The 18690-nt window shown below is 40.3% G+C and overlaps 1 protein-coding gene across 5 annotated transcripts in view; it reads right to left on the bottom strand.

The window, feature by feature from the left end:
* The window catches only part of cabin1 (calcineurin binding protein 1), a 38989-nt gene that overhangs the window by 17453 nt on the left and 2846 nt on the right, over positions 1-18690 (bottom strand). For 2 of the 5 annotated variants that reach the window (XM_084945353.1, XM_084945354.1), the window contains exons 6-30: positions 18539-18668; positions 18295-18444; positions 17185-17492; positions 16904-17081; positions 16674-16807; positions 16365-16582; positions 16145-16217; positions 15687-15874; positions 15461-15598; positions 15026-15214; positions 14705-14947; positions 14436-14589; positions 14216-14331; positions 13894-14055; positions 12803-13009; positions 12507-12652; positions 12049-12310; positions 11657-11827; positions 10197-10286; positions 9905-10065; positions 9597-9808; positions 7194-7259; positions 6298-6477; positions 4998-5392; positions 3258-3371 (exon numbers count right to left, since the gene is read on the bottom strand). In XM_084945353.1, the coding sequence (XP_084801479.1) occupies positions 3258-3371; positions 4998-5392; positions 6298-6477; positions 7194-7259; positions 9597-9808; positions 9905-10065; positions 10197-10286; positions 11657-11827; positions 12049-12310; positions 12507-12652; positions 12803-13009; positions 13894-14055; positions 14216-14331; positions 14436-14589; positions 14705-14947; positions 15026-15214; positions 15461-15598; positions 15687-15874; positions 16145-16217; positions 16365-16582; positions 16674-16807; positions 16904-17081; positions 17185-17492; positions 18295-18444; positions 18539-18668 (4385 nt within the window). The remainder of the gene's footprint in view (positions 1-3257; positions 3372-4997; positions 5393-6297; positions 6478-7193; positions 7260-9596; positions 9809-9904; positions 10066-10196; positions 10287-11656; positions 11828-12048; positions 12311-12506; positions 12653-12802; positions 13010-13893; positions 14056-14215; positions 14332-14435; positions 14590-14704; positions 14948-15025; positions 15215-15460; positions 15599-15686; positions 15875-16144; positions 16218-16364; positions 16583-16673; positions 16808-16903; positions 17082-17184; positions 17493-18294; positions 18445-18538; positions 18669-18690) is intronic. The other 3 variants (XM_084945356.1, XM_084945355.1, XM_084945357.1) reach the window with 3 other exon arrangements.

Here is an 18690-nt window from a genome sequence, read left to right as displayed (position 1 = left end):
TTAAATGCAGAGTGGTATATAAACACAGAGGTGAGGTGAGTTAGTGCATCATGGGAATCCCCCATCAGTCTAGGTCTATTGCAGAATAACTAAGGGAGGATTCGGGGTCACCTGATCCAGCTCTAACTGTAAGCTTTAACAAATGGAAAGCTTTAAGCCTCATCTTAAAAGTAGGGTGTTCATCTCCCAAATCCAAACTGGGAGCTGAAGAGGGGCCTGAAAGCTCAATGCTCTGCCTCCCATTCTACTTTTCAATATCCTAGGAACCACAAGTAAAGCTGCAGTCTGAGAGAAGTGCTCTGTTAAAAATAAATGAATAAATAAAAGAGAATCTGTCTAGACAGACATTTATGCTTCTTATGTATGCTTCTTTCTGCAGATGGATGTGCTTTATTAATGTGTTTTGCTTCTTCTTTTCTTTCTATCACAATTACTTTAATGTCATAATCACATCCCACCTTATACTGGTTCACTTGTGCTGACAACCACACTGATAAATTATGCAGCATAACTTCATCTGGATCATTTCTTTACAGCAGTATGTAGGTTACTTTGTGCAGTTAATGTAACCCTGCCAATGTGAGAGGGAAAAGTAGGGCATCATGACCTACATTAGGGAACTTAGTATTCACCAACAGGCTCAATGAGGTGTGTACTCAGCTGAGAGTCAAGCCTCTTTGACATCAAGAGGCGCCACGCATCATGCCACATGTTTGATGTAATCACACTAGCACATCAGACCTGCTGCAGATGAAGACATGACTTGAACACACAGAGAATATTTAAGAAAAAGTCACACTAAGTGATTAGTTTGTCTCAAATGCAGCTGTTGACTGTCTGCTGAAAATTACTCACCTAAAGGTACAGTTTTCCTGAACTGTTCAAATCCACTTCAAGCCAGCAAATCTGTGTGCGCCTAAACTTAAAGACTAGGGGAAAACAGTCATTTCTCATTCATATTTAGAAAGGTTTAGATTGTCTTATGGCAGATACAGAGTGCTTGATTCAAAGTGAACAGTAAAGCTCCAACAGTTGGTATGCTAGGGTGGCAGGTTTGCCTACAGAAGGGGCTCTGAAACAACCCAGTGGGAGCCAAAGAGCAGCAAAGCTTTCCTCTAGCTCAGACCTGGCCCTCATCGTTTCCACAGTCAGTTAACATTCTGTAGCCGACATTTGACTCTACGGCCCACACAATCAATTATGTCCAAAATAAGGTTCACTGCTAAAACGTGCCTGACAACTGAATGATACAAGGTGCTGACATGACGTAACATTCTGTTTGTATTATCTGGCATGTTATCTTTACGCTTTGACAAATCACACAAAGAGCAAATAAAAAAGTAACCTTTTTTCTGCACATGCTGAGAAGGCATAGTATGTGCTTCAAGTGAAAAGAGGTAAACAGACTGACATGCAGAGCAGATGACAGATTCTGACAGTAATCTCCTCCTCTGGTACCCAACAGAGGTCTCATAATTCTGAAAGGCAGATAATGCAGCGATGGCCCACTGTGTGACTCAGATTATAGTAGTGCTTGTCTTTAGTGATCCATATATAGGGCTGATTTCTGTGAATCCAATTGATTCGTGTGTGTAAACCTAACTATGGAATGCCAATCATTCACAGCAAGCTGCACAGATCACCGAGTCCCAAATGATCTGAACACTTAATGTCAATAAATGTTCTTACGTTCTTATGCTGAGGCTAAACTTTATACAGATGAGACAACAACCACCTGGGTACGCAGGTCTGCGCCTGCACATTGTAGATTTGACTTCAGTGTCAACGCAGTCGTATGGCAACCTAAGCCTATCCCATAAATTAATTTTGCTTTTGGAATAATTACTTAAGCATGTACTGAAAAAACCTTATAAAGTTACAGTGTTTTAAATCTGACTGCTAGACTTCATTAGATTGCAGAATGCAGGCAGGCGTTTTCTTGCTGTTTTCTTGCTCATAATCCTAACTACAGTGGCCGTTGTAAGACAAGCAACAAATAAACAAAATGCTCACGAAACCTTTCCTTATCAGTTCATGGTCTAATGTAAAGGACTAATAAAATAAAAGAGAAAAATAGTCGCCAAAGAAGTGTGTGACTTCTGCTACAGCTACTGTCCTTGTGAAATGGCCATCAGTTTGTTGGTCACGTGCTTGCTTGGCCTTTAGTTGTACAGAAATGTGCTTAAAGAAGCTAGCTGTTTGCCATCACATCGCCCATCGGTTTCTAAAGATTTTCATGCCTGAACACAATACTATAAAATACATAAAATACTAAAAGTTTGCTCAGCAAACCTGAAGCACAAACCTCTTTGACAATCCATACAATAAGCCATAATTGTCAGATAATGGTCTAAAAGACACCACAAACAATTTAGTGATTGATTAAAAGTGTTGTGATGATATTCCAAACCTAAAGCCTTAGCAAAATCCAAATGGATTAGTCAATTTAAAAATAAAAGTAAACAGTAAAAACATGCAGTGGATATGTAAGGGGAAAGTACCCATAGCAACAGAAACCATTTAATTTTGTACCCGGCTGTAAAATATGCTTTTTAATGCTTTAGTTGGTGAGTGGGATTGACTCGTTTTTGGAGCAAGTCTTACGTGGCCACAACAAGAACTGCAGTTTTTTGCACTTCTGTGTTTTCAGTTCCAGAGGCTGCTGCTTGTTTTAATGGCATAGTAATAACCCTCTTATAAAACATGCTCACATTCAGCAAAAGACAACAACTAAATGCCAAGTGTTCAAAATGGAGTATTAGTGGTAGATATGGCCATTGTTTGTATATAATCTACAGCTACACACAGGTGCTACAGTCTGAAAAGCATCTTGGAGAAGTCTGTTTCGTATTTCTCTGATTAAAGTGAACAGATTATAATGTGTTTATAGCAGTTTTTCCTTCTCATTTGTAAATATTGTAAAAGATAATGACTGTAAATTTTGTGGGTTGTTCAAAATTCTAGGTTATATTTATTAGAATACGATGTGGAATATTGACTAAATTAATTTCGGCATGCTTGTACAGTCATAACCCGGCCCCATTATTTATGCAATATTGGCCTTGATAGCCATTACTCACGTAAAATATTTTAACTTTAAAATAAAATAAAAAAAGTCTTTGGTGCAAATGCTTGATGGTTGGCAATAAATCGAGTGATGAAATGGCTGTTCAAAAACACATTAAACATGTGGTGGCTTAATGACATATTAAAGGAGGAAGTGTGTGTGTGTGTGTGTTTAGTGAACTCTGACTTACATTGAACAGGTTTGTCTTGTTTCTTTCACAGAAAAGTCCTTGTGCTGGCATGTGCTTCAGCTGTTGCCATGGGACACTGCTTCCTAGCAACACATCTCTAGCCCACTGTAGGTTCTGTGTCGGGAAAAAAGCAACAACATACATTTGAATGTACAACATTTATCTGATATATATCTATATCTATATCTATATATATCTATATATATATCTATATCTATATATATCTATATATCTATATATATCTATATATATCTATATATGCTACCTGTCACAATCCCACTGCCCATAGCATAAAATTAACAGGCTTCCCCTCTTTCCAAGTTTGAAATGTGAGAATAAAAATGACCAGCCAATGTAAACGGAACAGAGGCTTTTAATACTCAGTGTGTCACGTTGTGGAGGTGTCTAAGCAACCTGTGGCAACAGCATCAAGTGACTGTCATCCACTCAGTGCCAGGGTACATTTCCTTTCCTCCATGTTAAACCTCAAGGAAACCTTACCAACAGTTTCCTTGAGCCTAATACTAACTAGGTAAGCCTCAATCAAAAGTTATTGTACACTAAACTGAGTCTAATGGAAATTTCCTTTACTGAACTTGATTTCAGTGCTTGTTTAGACTACCAAGGTCAAATGAGGATATATAAAACACCTAACACTTTACCACACCCAATTTACCTTTATTCAGTTTGGGGAAAGACTGTATTTATTTAAGAAAACAAAAACTAAAGTGGTAACAGAAGGTTGCCATCTCAAGTAAAGCTCATTGCAGTCTCCTTGTGCCAAACTAGCTGAGAGAGCACTGCGCACCACCCACACACACCTCTGCCCACAAAGCCTCATAGCCAACACAAGCTGTTTCAGCAGCTCATGTATCACTGCAGAGCTCACAGTCCCACAAGAAAACCAAAGAAAAACAAAGAAATGGAAATCACAGCTCTGGTGTAATTACTATAGAAATACAGATAAATACATAAGTAATTGGAGAGGAACCTAATTTTTTCATTTTCATTTCATTTTAGTGTCAACTTTAATTACAGCTGTGTTGTCTGTGACATCTTTTCCTGAGTCCCACGTTTTCCCACAGGTTTACTGGACAAAGCAGCTTCACTTTCAAACCTGGTATGTTTTATTGACATTTCATGGTGTTGGCTTGAAACGCTGAAGTTGCATTCACTGATTTTCACAAGAACATGTTAAAACATGGTGTCTATTCAGGTGAAGGCAGCCATCCAAATGAAAAAAACAAAACAAGCCTATCAGTGACATGAGAAGTCTTAGTAGAACCTGGAAGACCGCCAAAGATATAAAGACAACTAAGGCGCAGTTCTCTGTTACAAGACCAAATGAGGCACATTCTTGAAGAGGTAGTAGAATAATACTGAACAGTCAAAAGGATGCTTTTATGAATGTAAATAGCACAAGGTTAACCTCAAGTTGTAAATAACTGTTAAAGATCAAGAAATTAACAGCCAGATTAGACTGGAATAATATTATTTTGACAGATGAGACTAGATTATAGGATCAGAATGAGCAGAAGAAAAGAATATCTCCCAAGGAGAAGGAACGGAAGGGTTCACGATTGAAATCACATGACAGTATCTGTCAAAACTGTTGGAGAAAGTGATATAGAGAGGGAATGTGTGGCTGCCGGTGGGACCTGTATTTTGGTGCACTGAACACACCATCAATGTCAAGAACAGGCATGTGGCTTGGCCATCAGTTAACAGGGCTGGACTGACCTGATGGGTCTTGCTGTTTGCATAGAAGAAGGCCAGGCGGTAGAGACTCTTGTAGTGCTGAGGGAAGCGCCCCAGACAGAGAAACAGAGCCCGGACACACATCTCCACCAGCATTCGTTTCTGATCAGGATGATCTGGAGGCAGGGCTTTGGGCACTTCTATCACCTCAGCGTGGGGCTCGGGCTTCTTCTTACCCTCGCTGGCCGGGGTCTGGGGGGTGGCCTGCTGAGAAGATGCTGGCTTTGGAGGTGTGGCTGGCACAGGCATCAGGTTAGGACAGGGGTCCGAAGAGACTTTAGGAGCTGAACCCTCAGACACAACCACCACCACTGCTTCGACTTCTTCCTGGATTACTTTCTCTTCTGTCTGGATGCCAGTGTGCTCACCACGTGAGGCTAAGATACAGCACAAAATCAAAACTTTAGACCCTGAATTCAGCGCAAAAGTCTCAAAGATTTCAGTTCTGGGGCATTTGGTTGAGTCAATGTTGATAGAAACAAATGTGGTTTTAATGCTTGGGTTACACAATTCTTTGGGCAGGAAACTAAACTTTGATTGTTTTAATAAATAAACTGGCCAATAATTAGCATTTTTCTTTATTATGAGTCTCAAAACAACAAGCTTTCAGTGTTCAAAGACATTCACAGTCCTGCAGTTTGTTTGCATTTGTTTACCTCTAAGCTGAGATTACGGAAATTTAAAAAAATGCAGCAGTTAAGTATCCATGTTGTAGTTTCTGACATGTTTATGAACTTGAAGGGGAAAATATCAAAATTCTTTCTACACAGAAACACCTACATAACCTAAAACCTTCACAAGCTAGAAAGAATTTCCCCCTCTTGAAATGTCAAAAGCAGATAACCAATAGGCTTTGACCTAAAAAGTCCCACCCCTTCACTTCCTGCTTTATCTGAGGTGTAAATGAGTGAGGTGGAAGAGCACAGCCTTTTGGGAACTCTACAATGTTCAGGGCATAAGTGTTGCTTCCTTTGGATTCTGGCTGAATTATTAGAGAAAATTCAACTCTTTCTCACTGAAAGTCCACAGGCTGTTGGCTCGAAGTGAGAGAAGGAAGATGTCATTTTTAAGTGATGTTATGATCTATTTAAACAACGGCAAGAGAAAACAATAACTTTCAAATAAAATTTCTTTAACACTAAGTTTGTGTTTTTGTTCCCTCATTTGGGAACCTTAACTACACGAACATTTAATTGAATAAAAATCTTCAAAATGCTACTTTACGGAGGAACGGGCCAACATGTGCCTGAAGCAATAAAAGGCTCATTTAATCTCTGATTACCTGTGTCCTCAGATGCTGGCTGGCCATCCTTTACCGGGGTTGTGCTCTCTGATGACGATGAGCTTGCTTTCCCAGAGGCGAGTTTGTGGCTGCTGTCTTGTGAGCTAGCGGGGTCTGTGAAGGCATCCTGAGTGGAGTTGGAGTCAGAAAGCAAGACAACCTCACTGTCCTGACTGCGTTCTGGCAAAACAAACAAAGAGGGAGGAGGAAAGGGAAAAAAAAAAAGAAAACAAGGGTTATGCTGCCAGTTGCATGGCCGCAGACAGATAACTTCAGTATTTGGGATAAAAATGGAGAATTATACATATTTGTGAGTTTTTGTGTACAAAAAGGTAATTCTGGTGAAGTGATCTTTCATAAAGATCAAGTGAAAATACTGTAAACTTTTATAATAATTCATTATATGTAACAGCATGCTGTGGATGTCTTTTTGGAATTGGTGGTAATGTGACAAACATTTCCTGTTGTAATGTGGGGGAGGAGGGGGGGTATATACATATTTAGGAGAAAAAAAACAACTCATGAGCCAGAAATTCTTATTAGTGCATCGCACAAAGAGAGATGGTCTGTTTTTGTAAGTAAAACAGTTTTTTGTTTTGGTTTTTAAATGCTACAGTTCCTCCTAATTACGTTCTGCAGTCTCAGGAAAAAATAATCCTGGGCTGAGAACTGTAAATAAGAATCAAGAGGGCAACAAGCTTTAGCTATTTCAGAGAATAATGCACACAAAGGGCTTTTCAAAAGATTCAGTCATGAGTCAACAGCCAAGTTACTATGGTACTGTAAAATTTGTGTAAACTGACAGCTGTGCATTCAGCGCTTCCTACAAGAAAGCACTTCACTCTAGATTCAAAATATAGCCTCTTAAAAGGTTTGGTGGGTTTGAAGAGCAGTACCATTCAGGGAAGCCAGCCATATTGAAGACCTGGGCAGGCAGTAATCATGGTCAAACTCTGGTGAGGCTGTTGAAGATACGGGGAGCTGGTTTTAAAATATAATCAAGCAAATATTGCACCTCTTAATTTATAGAAAAGATTATTAAAAAAAGAAAGAGAAAAATCAGTCATTTATGCTTCTAGACAACTGAATGCAAATTTAATGCCACTCCCCTTGAAAGTGTAGAACCTGATTCAGACACACATTTCTTTCTATAAGAAAATCTGCAGGTTACAAATTAAGTCCAGAATCTGCAATATGAATAAAACCAAGAATAAATTTTCTCCCATTTTACTATTAGAATTTTAAAAATCAAATCAAATCATGGGAGTAGTCCAGGAAGAATTCTTCGAAAAGTGTCGAAGAGTCAATAATGAACATAACGATTTCATAAATGCATGTCTGAATCTGGTCCTGCGGTTTTACCACACTGATGCACTTTAAGCAGGACTCAAGACAGAGAAATTGGACACCTGCAAGCAGCAATGTGCATAGTGGGGCATTTTCTGGCTTCAGTCTCAGTTTTGAGTGCCAATAACAGGGCAGCCACATTCTTTCTGACTTGACATTTTCACACTAATTGGCCATAATTAGAAATTAGATCCAATTAGTGGTAAATAGCAAACATGACTCACGCAAGGTTTTGAAATCTCTCCCAGAAGTTTGACTTTCTGCAAAATTACCCCCCACACTGAGCCCACATAAAAATGTGACCATATGATACACCAGACAATTTAGTGGATTGTGATAAAAGGACGGACTTTGTCCAGTTGTGAAGGCATTCACCCCATTAGAACTACATGCATATAAATGGCAAAGCAGGTGGTAAAAGCAAGCAGGCAAAGAGGTAGCAGGCAGGTAGGTAGGTAGGTAGGTAGGTAGGAAGGAATCTGGAAAGGGTGACAAAACTGGCAACATGGGCAATATGGCTGCGTTATTTGCGCATTCAAGCTCAACATGATACATGGGGTGGGTGGACAGATGTCACAGTTCTTGTCACATGGAAACAATGTCCAAGACTCTTTGGTCCAAACAGCACTCGGCCTTTACAGTTCAGGAAATTGAAATCAGCTCTGCTGCACAGTCATTGTGTAAGTATGCAACAACCACTGGAATAAAAAAACAAAACAAAACAAAACAAACAAACAAAAAAAAACAGCCCATCTTGCAATACTTAAAGTGTCGTCCCTTAATTTAAAAGAAAGGCAGTTAGGCTTACAGTACACACCGCAAGAGCTAACATAACAGATGGTTAGTTCGCGTGAGTCAGTAAGGTCTCTTATAATGTTAACTGTACACGCGGTATTATATTTACATTGCTGAAAGCAATATTGTGCTATTAGCACATTACTACATAGAACTATCAAATTTTTTTTTTTTAAGAATTAAAATTTTCTACTTTCATTTCCAGCTTCATGAGAAAAATCACATTTCACAAAAACAATTGTGTTTATCAGAGCTGACATGTCGAGCACATCGAGCGTTCTGAACATGTTAAACTAGATTTTTATCTGCATAATAAAATCCAAACACCATCAAGTTTTTCTACCTGCAGACCGAACTAATCTGACCTCTACCGTCTAAAAATGTGTGTGTATAAATACTGAACTTCCATTTATTTATTTAATACTAAATGCACTGAATTACAGATAAAAAACCCTCAAATACATCATCCAACTTAATCAATCTAACCTTTCACTTCTGAGCTGTGCAAGGCATGCATAAATATTTATAGGACTTTAAATTCAAGAATCTACCAGGTTAAAGTAAACTAACTGGTTATGCTTAGCAGCAGACTTTGAACAAGTACCAGTCACAAGTCTTAATAAAAATCAAGATCACTGAGAATTTTCAGCTTTTCCTGGTGTGATAAACAGCAGCTCATGTATGCAACCCCTATATCAGCAACAGAACAAATGCTGGATGTTACAAGCCTGAGGAAGTTGCAACACAACAACAACTATTACATATTAGGAGGGGCAAAGTGATAGTTAGGAAAGAACATGGGGCCAGCAATAAAGAGCCACAAGAGAAGGATATGCCACCAATACACCCACACACACACACACACACACACACACAGATATATGCAAACCCACAGGCCTTAATGCTCTGTCATACCCAACCTTGAAATCTGTCTCTTTCCACACTGCTGCTGCAAATTAGTCAAATAATCAGTAGCCATATTGCCCATTTCACCACATCCCAATCACCCAGTGCACGGGAATCATTGTAACTGAAACCAAAGCCATTAAGCATGGTGATTAGCAATCGGAACACTCCCCAGTGGGCGTCCTGTCCCAGCGCAGAAAGAGCTCCAAAGAGCCCGACCCCTGAGACAGTGTCTAGGACTGGGACTATACCATCAGCCTGCCGCTCCTCATGCCGCTGCTGCTGCCACTGTTGCCTTCGGAGTGTTTTGCGTTTGGCGTAATCGTGGTCAAACGGCGTGGCCACATAAGGAGGTGATGTCAGACCTGGGGTGACAACTGATGGAATGGATGAGTTAAGGACATTCCCTATACAGACTGAGGGACAGTTAAAGTCTTCATCCATCATAGAGGGCGGTTTCTCCCTGAAATAAATCAAAAACAAGAATAAGTTCTTCTGCATGATTTTTTAAATTTGACTTTTATATCACACTTCTTGTGTTGTATTTTTTATAACTTACTTCTCATGGGCCCTTGGCATGCTTGGCATACATTTCTCTTCTCCCCTCGCAAATGGTCCTGTAGCTGCTTCAACCAGTAAGTTAAACAAGAGCTCGTGTTCCAGATCTGGCTCATCAGCCTCTAGTAGTTTCAGGATGGTGGCACTCAAACGGAAATGCAGCTAGAAGAAGTTTAATATATGAGGAGAATGTCTTTAAAATGTGAATGTTTCCAGGCAGTAATCTTACATAACACAGCACTGATGTAACACAACTAGAAACTATTGGGAGCCACATGTCACAGATAGCATACCTCCAGGGCTTCCATGGCCAGGTCAGGAGGATTATGGTAATGGATTTTACGGGGGTATCTGGCAGCTTCTTCGTGCAGATAGTTTGCTGCCTATAAACACAGAAAAGGTGAGAGTCACCAACCTGACAATCATCTGCCAAATGAAATTAACTCCTAAACGCGTAAAAAAAAAATGCCTGCTGAAATCACGGTTCATACAGTTCATGTGCTTCCAACAATCTAATCAGAACAACACAGTTATGACTAACTGTTCTGCTAAAGGGAAGAAAGAGACAAGAAAAAGAAAAGAAGGAAACATCTTGCGGGAGTGGAAGGGCAGTGATCTTTGCTTCTGTAGGTGGATTATGAAACAACACCAGAGAGAAGAAAAAAAAGAATACATCGGCAATCAAAGGTTGATTACAATGACTGGAACAGTCCTCGTGGTTTTTGTGTTATTACTTAACTAATATCTAATGAAACTGAAAGGAATACATTTAACGTTGTGCTATCCTTAGAAAAGTTCCAGGCAAGTCACACCTCAATACCAATGTTTATTATTAAACATCAATTATTTAAAGAGTTCCTGACACACACACTACGTAGGATCATTTAAACCATAGGTGTCAAACTCTGGCCTGTGGGCCAAATTTGGCCCGCAGCCTAATTACATTTGGCCTGCGAAGCCATACAAAATTACCATTAGAGCTGGCCTGCCAGTATTATACAGTGCATGTACTGCTAATACTACAATTCCCAGAATGCTCTGTTGGTGTTTTGGCACGTCAGTCATGACAGGACCCATTAGCACCCTCTCCTCTGTTGACCATAGTCATAGCAACCATGCAAATACTGCCATGCTACCTATCCCAAAATGGCAAAAAGAAAGGCAGAAGACAGGAGCTTTCTGGACAGGTGGGAGAATATGATGAAAATTTGATAAATGATAAAATGATCAAATTTAATTCAGAAGGCTGCAAATACAATTTTTATTTAAGAAATTAATTCCACTGATGTGTTATTTAATTGGAATTTTGATTTTGCATGTGTGCAATATTAAGTTATATATACATTTATATAAGTTATATATATTGTTTAGTATTAAGCTTTGCTTGTTCCATATTCAGTTTTTCAGCAAAACTTGTTTGAGTCCATAAGAAATGATTCCTTGTTATATTTGGAGGAAGATTTTTTTTTCAATGAATATTAATGTTAGCCCGCGAGTTTGATCCACTTTTGAATTTTGGCCCACTGTGTATTTGAGTTTGACACCCCTGATTTAAACAACGTGTCTAGCCCTGTGATACTCAAACTGTGGGGTAAGCAACCCTGGCGGGGCAAAACCAGGTGAAAATATGATGGTAAGATTTTCTGATGGAACATTGATGAATCGTATCGAACGTTAGCGATTTCTATTTTAAAAATTTTTTTACAAAATGGGAGAACCACTGGTCTAGCTTCTTGTCACCAAACCACTTCACCTTTTTATAAAGCTGCAGATATCCCGCCGGAGGCTGTCTACGTTTCTCTGCTATCTTTCCCAGCATGTAGTGAATCAGCCACTCTTCTTCGTCACTGTCACCCTCACAACGGGAGGCGCCCTGAAAACACTGAAAGGCCGTCTCCAACATGGAGTCTCTCCTTTCTTCCATCTGAAACACCACAGACACACAAACATGCACATGTTGGAAACATCATGAACATTGTAGCTCAAGGGGGTAGATTAACTGACTCTATAAAGACTGCCAGTATGGAATGAGCAAGAAGTGGCCCAATGCAATTGGTGAGTTAATGTCTTAAAAAAAAAAAGGTGAACATTTAAAACAAAAAGGATAGGAAACACAGGTGAGTTATATGTCAGAGCATGCCTCACCTGTTTAACCACCTCAGGGGGAAGCTCACTGCGCCACTGTTTGAGCTGCCGTGAAGCAAACGAATGCAGCGCATATGACATGGTACCATACTCTATCCACAATGACAGATTGGAGCTGTCGATCTCCAGAGCCCTCTTAAAACAGTTAAGCACTGCTTGGGAGTGCTTCCATATGGGAACGTCGCTTTTCAGCTCATTGGAGTTGAGCTTGTCTTGGATACGGCTGGCCCTCGCTAAAGCCATACCTGCCCAGGAGTCAAACCTAAAGCAAGACGAGGAAAAACACTTCAGTATTCTCACTGCATTTAAAAGTACACTATGTTACTTTATAAAAACAAACAAATACAAACAATTCCTCTGCACATCCAATTTTGTGCTTTTTTCAAACAAAAATTACAGTAAACCTTAAGTTTAAAACATTAAGAACAAAAAAGGGATTACTGTGTGCAATGAGCTACCTGTTAGGACAAACACATATGTCATGCATATAGAACTTGATGGCTTTGGATTGCTCCTTGTTCTTAAAATGATAGTCCGCCACAAGGTAGTAGATCTCATTGATGATCGGAGGTGCAGGAGCACTGCCCTCGGGAAGGCATGGAGCCTTAAAGAGAGAAACAAAAAAATCTTAATTAGACGAGACTGTTACTGACATCAAGGCTTTTAAAAAATATATTATAGCAAGGAAGACCCTGTTTATAACGTCCGAGTCACTGGTGCTTCTCACTTCTTCACCATGGCCCCGCAAACTGACCTTTTCTGTCATGTCCTCAATGTAGGCTGCCACTTCATCCATTGTGAGGACGGGAGTGTCACTTGGGGGGGCGATGCTTGCAAACCTCCTCAGCAAATTGGCCAATTCTGCAGACACTGTACTCGTCTTATAGCTGTCAAACTCAGGCAGCGACTTTGGTTTGAAATACTGAAACATGAAGAGGGCATCGCTCCACAGAAGCTCAACCTTAAAGCAGAGTAATACCACGGGAAATTAATACCTGTGTAACATACATGGCTACAGCAATTACTGCTAAAAGGTCCCAATAAGACTATTCTTTCATTAGTTACAGTGTACAGTTAGGACTCCAGCCACTGAAAACCAATGACATACAACTGTGGGAATGACCCCCACCTGGTGGCTAAACGCAAGTACTACAAAAATACAAGAGATTGGGTACTTTACACACAAACGTCCTGCTGAGTCACTTTATCTCTTATAATATAACACGAGTTTACCTTTTTCGCTCCCTTTGACTCTTTATCTTCAATCAAATGTAACTATTTACAGAGAACTCTGTCAAGCATCTCCTATAGTGACAAAGCAATAAAGGAAGCATGCTGTTATATACTAAATATTTCATTATCTTGTGAGTTACTCAAAGACGATTTCACTGAATTACGGTAAAAGTCTAAAAGCCCACAAACCACAATTCTGCTGGTAAGTCGTTAATCTAAATGTGGTTGCATTTGTCCTCACACACTGAATCAGTGCCATTAACGCTATTTCACCGGTGCAATTTATTTCAGTGACATCAGAAGTGTATTCCTCACCAGCAAAACAACATTAATGGATATAACAGACTTTTTCTGTGTGTCGTGAGGGCCTGTCTGAGTCATCAGCCCTCAGCTAAACAACTCACTATTTATGCAGGTTTGTCAGTACCACTGGGAAATCACACAAAATAGTCCGACCTTAAGTTACCTCTCAGCAATTCTGCCTGTTCTTCAGGTATTGACTTTTGGACTATGTCATTAAATTAATTAACTTCTGCTTGGCAGAGCCGCTTGTAGATCAAACACCAAACTATAACACGTTAAATCAAGCAGAGTGTTTTAAGCATCTATAACCTGTGGAGATGAATGATCTTCAAGGTAGCGGGCCTTGCTCTTCTTACTGGGGTAGGCATATAAACAGAAAAAGCACTGTTCCAGGGCCATTTCCAACTCCTCCTTGTAGGGGTGAGAGTCACTGCTAGTAGAGGCTGCAAACTCTTTTTCCAAAACTCGCACCTAAACCAACAAAAACAAATATTTAAAAACATTTTCATATGTTTTTGAAAAAAAGAACAAAAAAACAAAGTAATGTACAGCCTACATGTCAGGCTGTACATTACTTTGTTTTGTTTTTTTTGGTGTGGATGTAGCATTTGCAGAGAGCAAACAAACGTACAAAAAATTTGAGAAGGGCTCCGTCTGAGCTGCAGCACAAGGACCGACGGCCAAGATACTCGTGGGCCGTGTTTAGAAGCATCAGGGAGGAGGGCAGCATGGGGGTGTCTGAGTCATCTAAAAATTAAGACTTGACAGTGTCACTCAGTGTAACAACTGACATGGCATATACAGTACACTGAAGGATAACTAAAAAGCATAAAAGCAAGATGTCAACAAACCTTCATCATCCCCTACAGACATATGCTGTCGAAGCATACAGTCAAAGGCAGCCTCTTCGTGCTTGATAATGCGATACAGGATAATCCAAGGCAGGACTGAGAAGAAAAATGGCTCCTTGGGATCATCAGAAATGGTCATGCTAAGATCAATCAGCTGAAACGCAAACCGAAAGCACAATAAATTAGCAATCTAAAACTTAAGTGTATCGGTACCTTAATGTTGCGTGAATTAAAGCATTACTTAAGGCGAACAGAAACGCTCTTTGAACCTGGATTAGGTTGTTTGCCAGTCGAGCCATACTAGAGAAGTGGGGGACATTGCTCAGAAGCTCCGCCTCTTTATTGAAGCAGACCTCGATGCCATCTAGCAACTTCACAATGGTGCTAACCCACTCCTCCTTGCTAGGTGGAGAGCTGCTTGGAGCAGAGTTGAGCTGCTGGAGGGCTTCATTCAAGGCCAGCTCGCTGCACTCCAAACACTGCTGGTAGTCCTGCAGCTTCAATAGTGAGTTCTAGGACACAGGTTTAGAAATAATTACGCATTTCAAATCGTTTAACGATTCCACTGATATCACTGTAGTTTGTCTAACCTGCAGTAACGTCAACTGTGCGGGACGCTCAGGTGTTGAGCTCACAAACTCCAGAGGTTTGCTCCTGCTCCCATAATTAAGGGTGGGCTGCAGCAGACGCACCACTGAGTCGAAGTCCGATGACTCAAAGAGGCGCTGGATCTCTTCCAAAGACTGACAGCGCTCCAGACACTTTAGCCTTTTGTCAATCTGTGTGTGGGAATAGAGAAAACCCACCAAAAACACCGTCAAAACATCTACAAAATAAGCACTTCGATATTTTCAAGCTGAAAGAAATGAATGCTTAAAAATTCCCCTCTCTCTTTTACATACGCCATATATACATACATTTATATATTACATAATTAAGTATTTTGATTCTGATAAACCCCATAAGAGAGAAATGGGGAATATATTAATAAAAGAGAAAATATATATACTGGCCAGCACACAAACCTCCTCTACAGAGATTGCTGCATCTACACGAAGGTTAGGCAGGTTGATTGTGTACTGTTTCCCATCTGGACTCTTTGATTTGCTCTGCAAAAGGCCTACACAGACATCATAGCTCTCCAGAGCCAATTCCATGTCCCCCTGTCAAAACAAGAAATGCACTGTTACTGAGTGAAAAAAATAACTCAATAATAATCAAGTAAAATATAAATAGACATATAAACTTTACCTGCAGGGCCAGGAATCGTGCCTTTAGCCAGTATACTCGCACCATGACATCCAGCCAGTCATCCTCAAACAGATCTCTTTGAGATGCACCAAGAGCGAGAAGTAATAAATCACCCTGGAAGTGCTGCCCAGGAAATTCTGAGTCAGTGGTATTGTTTCCAGAGCCACTGCTGCTTCTTCTAGGAGTAACTGGATCAGGAATTAAAATATGAATGCAAGCCAAAAATAAACAATGAATTTCCATTGTAAAACAAATACTACATATCATCATGTTCAACTTCAACAGTGACTCCAACACCTTTTAGATCATTTAGCCAAATTTAAAATGCTAGATAAATGGCAACACATTTCTCACATTCAGGCTCTTGAATGCTTTGCTCAGTAGTGTTATTTGTCCAAATTGATCTTTTCAAAATCTACTAGGCTATGAGAAAAATTATGAAGCTCACTCAGACTTACCAGCCTTCCCTTTGCTGTGTAACCATTGCTCCAACTGCAGTTCCATACAGGCCAAGCTCATTGTCAACATCCCCTGCATACGTTAAAAAAAACAAAAAACAAAACTAGATCCTTACAGAAAAGCCTTAAAGGGCTTAAAGTAAATTAATGTTAAGCCATAAACATCCCAGTATGATAAAAGACATTCAAGCAACCATAAAATTAACCAACTTTCATTTACCCGGATATGCTGGTTGCTGCAGTCCCGAAGGAGAGGATTAGGAAGACCGTTACTGTGCTTCCTCCAGGTCTGATAGACCTCCAGGACCACAGCAGTCAAGCCCCGGGGCCACTCCTCCATGAATTTCTGACCCACTGCTTTCAGATAGCGCATCATCAGGTCCAGTATACCACCATTAGCCATATTGTCAAGCAGGAAGTTGTGGACATCTTGTTGTTCTGGAGGAAGGCGTGGACAGTATGTTAATATGATGGAAACACCAAAATGAGATATGATATTGTGAATACACATTTAGGATGCACTACATACCAGACTTCATGTATTCAACTGAGTCCACAGGTAAGCAACTCCCATGCAGAGGCTGTATGTCATCCTTGCCATCACACTGTGTCTCGAGATTACTAAGGCTCTCATCGTCATTATCAGGATCAAATTTCTTTAGCCTAAGAGAAACCAGAAAAATACTTTTACATCAACAAAACTATAATTGACCTGTAAGATTTACGCATTCTACATAAGGTTCAGTAAAAAGCGGCTACCTAGAAGGTAGGTATTTAAAAAGCAGTTCCTGAAAATCAATCTTCTCCTCCTTCTTGCATTTAGTGTTTCGAACACGTGCAGAGCGCCGCTTTGCCGTTTCCCCGCTATCTTCTACCACGCGTTTCCGTTTCGGCGCTTTCTTCACCTTATCTGTGAGCGACACTTCCATTGCTGTAGCTGTGAAGATTTGAGAACATTTAAATGGCTACAATAACAACAACAATAATACTTTTAATTGATACAAATAATCACATTGAGAGGCAAGACAAACAGCACTGACCAACAGGTGGAACAAAGGTGTTGACCTCTACAGTGGACTGACTGGTGGCAATTTGAGGTTGAGTGCCAGATTGAGCCATCACTGCTGGCTCAGTGAAGACCACTGGAGGCAGGGATGAACTGGGGCTGCTGCTTAGCACTGTGGTCTGGCCCATACTGACAGGGCTGCTTGGCTGGGGGATGTTCTGGAGGACGTTTGGGTCACGGTACTCTGACAAGTCAATTCTGCGGCCAAGACTTGGGCGTGGTGGCTCACACGTGGTCTGATGTCTGTACATTGCAAGGAGACTTTCACCCAGATGTTTCCATCTACAATAAATACAGAAGATATAGCAAAAAATTTGGTCCGGTGATAGGTTTGTAGCATAAACCTATTCGCTGGAACGTTAAGGACAATTTACTACACAGCAAAAGCAAGACACAAGTAGGCAAAATTCTTTGTGTTACTCATGCATGAGGGAGAGAACCACGACAAGCGCCGTTCCTTCGCTTGACCCCAGTCGCTCTCGTCCGCTCCCCCATAACATTGTTCTTTTATTGAGCTCACATGAATATACATAGGTTCATTAACATAAGACGTCTACATACACACAAAGAGTACCTTGCCTGTGTGTTGTGTAAGTATGTGTGTGTGCGCGTGTGTGTGTGGGGTCAAGATGTGACTCCCCAAAGCTGGTGCCAGGAGTCTAGCGGTCCATCTAAACAAAAGGCTCTTACAATCAAACAGATATACGTGTGTTTGCTATACCATATATCACCAAGAGAAGATACGACCTCTCCTAGGAGGTGTGTGATCTATGCCAGAACACTCTGTAGAGGAGTGAACGCAGCCCCCTCTTCATGCTACACAGAGTTGTTACAGACCTCCTAGGATGAGACATTCTTTCAATCTACAAATGATTATATACTTCTAAGCATATATGAGTAAATATTTCTAAGCATAAATGACAATAAACAATACAAATCTAACAGATTCTGCATTTTCTGCTGATGTAAACCATAGCATTGTAATAATTAACAATAATCTGTCCTCATTAAAACAAATAATCTATGGTTAAATGCTGACTGTGTGATGAAATGACGCAGACAGCAACAACAGCAGAGCACTCACGAGAAGCTGTGGATGGGCTGAATGAGTACAAGGTCAGGTTTTGGTTCAGAAAGAGAGAGAGCCTGCCTGCGCCTCCTTATCTCTAGTGCCTCTTCCATAATGGATTTGCGTTCCTCTTCTTCTACTTCCACATAGTGAATAGAAATATCACTGAGAAAAGTAAAAAAAAATAAGACGGAGACAAGTTTGTCAGTCATGGAAAAGTATGGTGCAACTCATAAACAGATTAAGAACTTGCCTTTACCATTTCATGAACATCTGCATCGTATCCCTCTTCAGACAAGGTTGTTCCTCAAATATTTTTTCCTTCAACACCAGACCTTTGGTGTAACAATGGTCCTTCTCTAGGGCTTTGGAAATGAAGTACAAACAGCCTGGAAATACATAGAGAAATGT

The sequence above is a fragment of the Perissodus microlepis genome, chromosome 12 (assembly GCF_051167445.1).
Source record: "Perissodus microlepis isolate ML-2025 ecotype Zambia chromosome 12, ASM5116744v1, whole genome shotgun sequence".
Lineage (NCBI taxonomy): Eukaryota > Metazoa > Chordata > Actinopteri > Cichliformes > Cichlidae > Perissodus > Perissodus microlepis.
The sequence above is the reverse complement of the archived record's forward strand: the minus strand, read 5'-3'. Positions and strand labels throughout refer to the sequence as shown.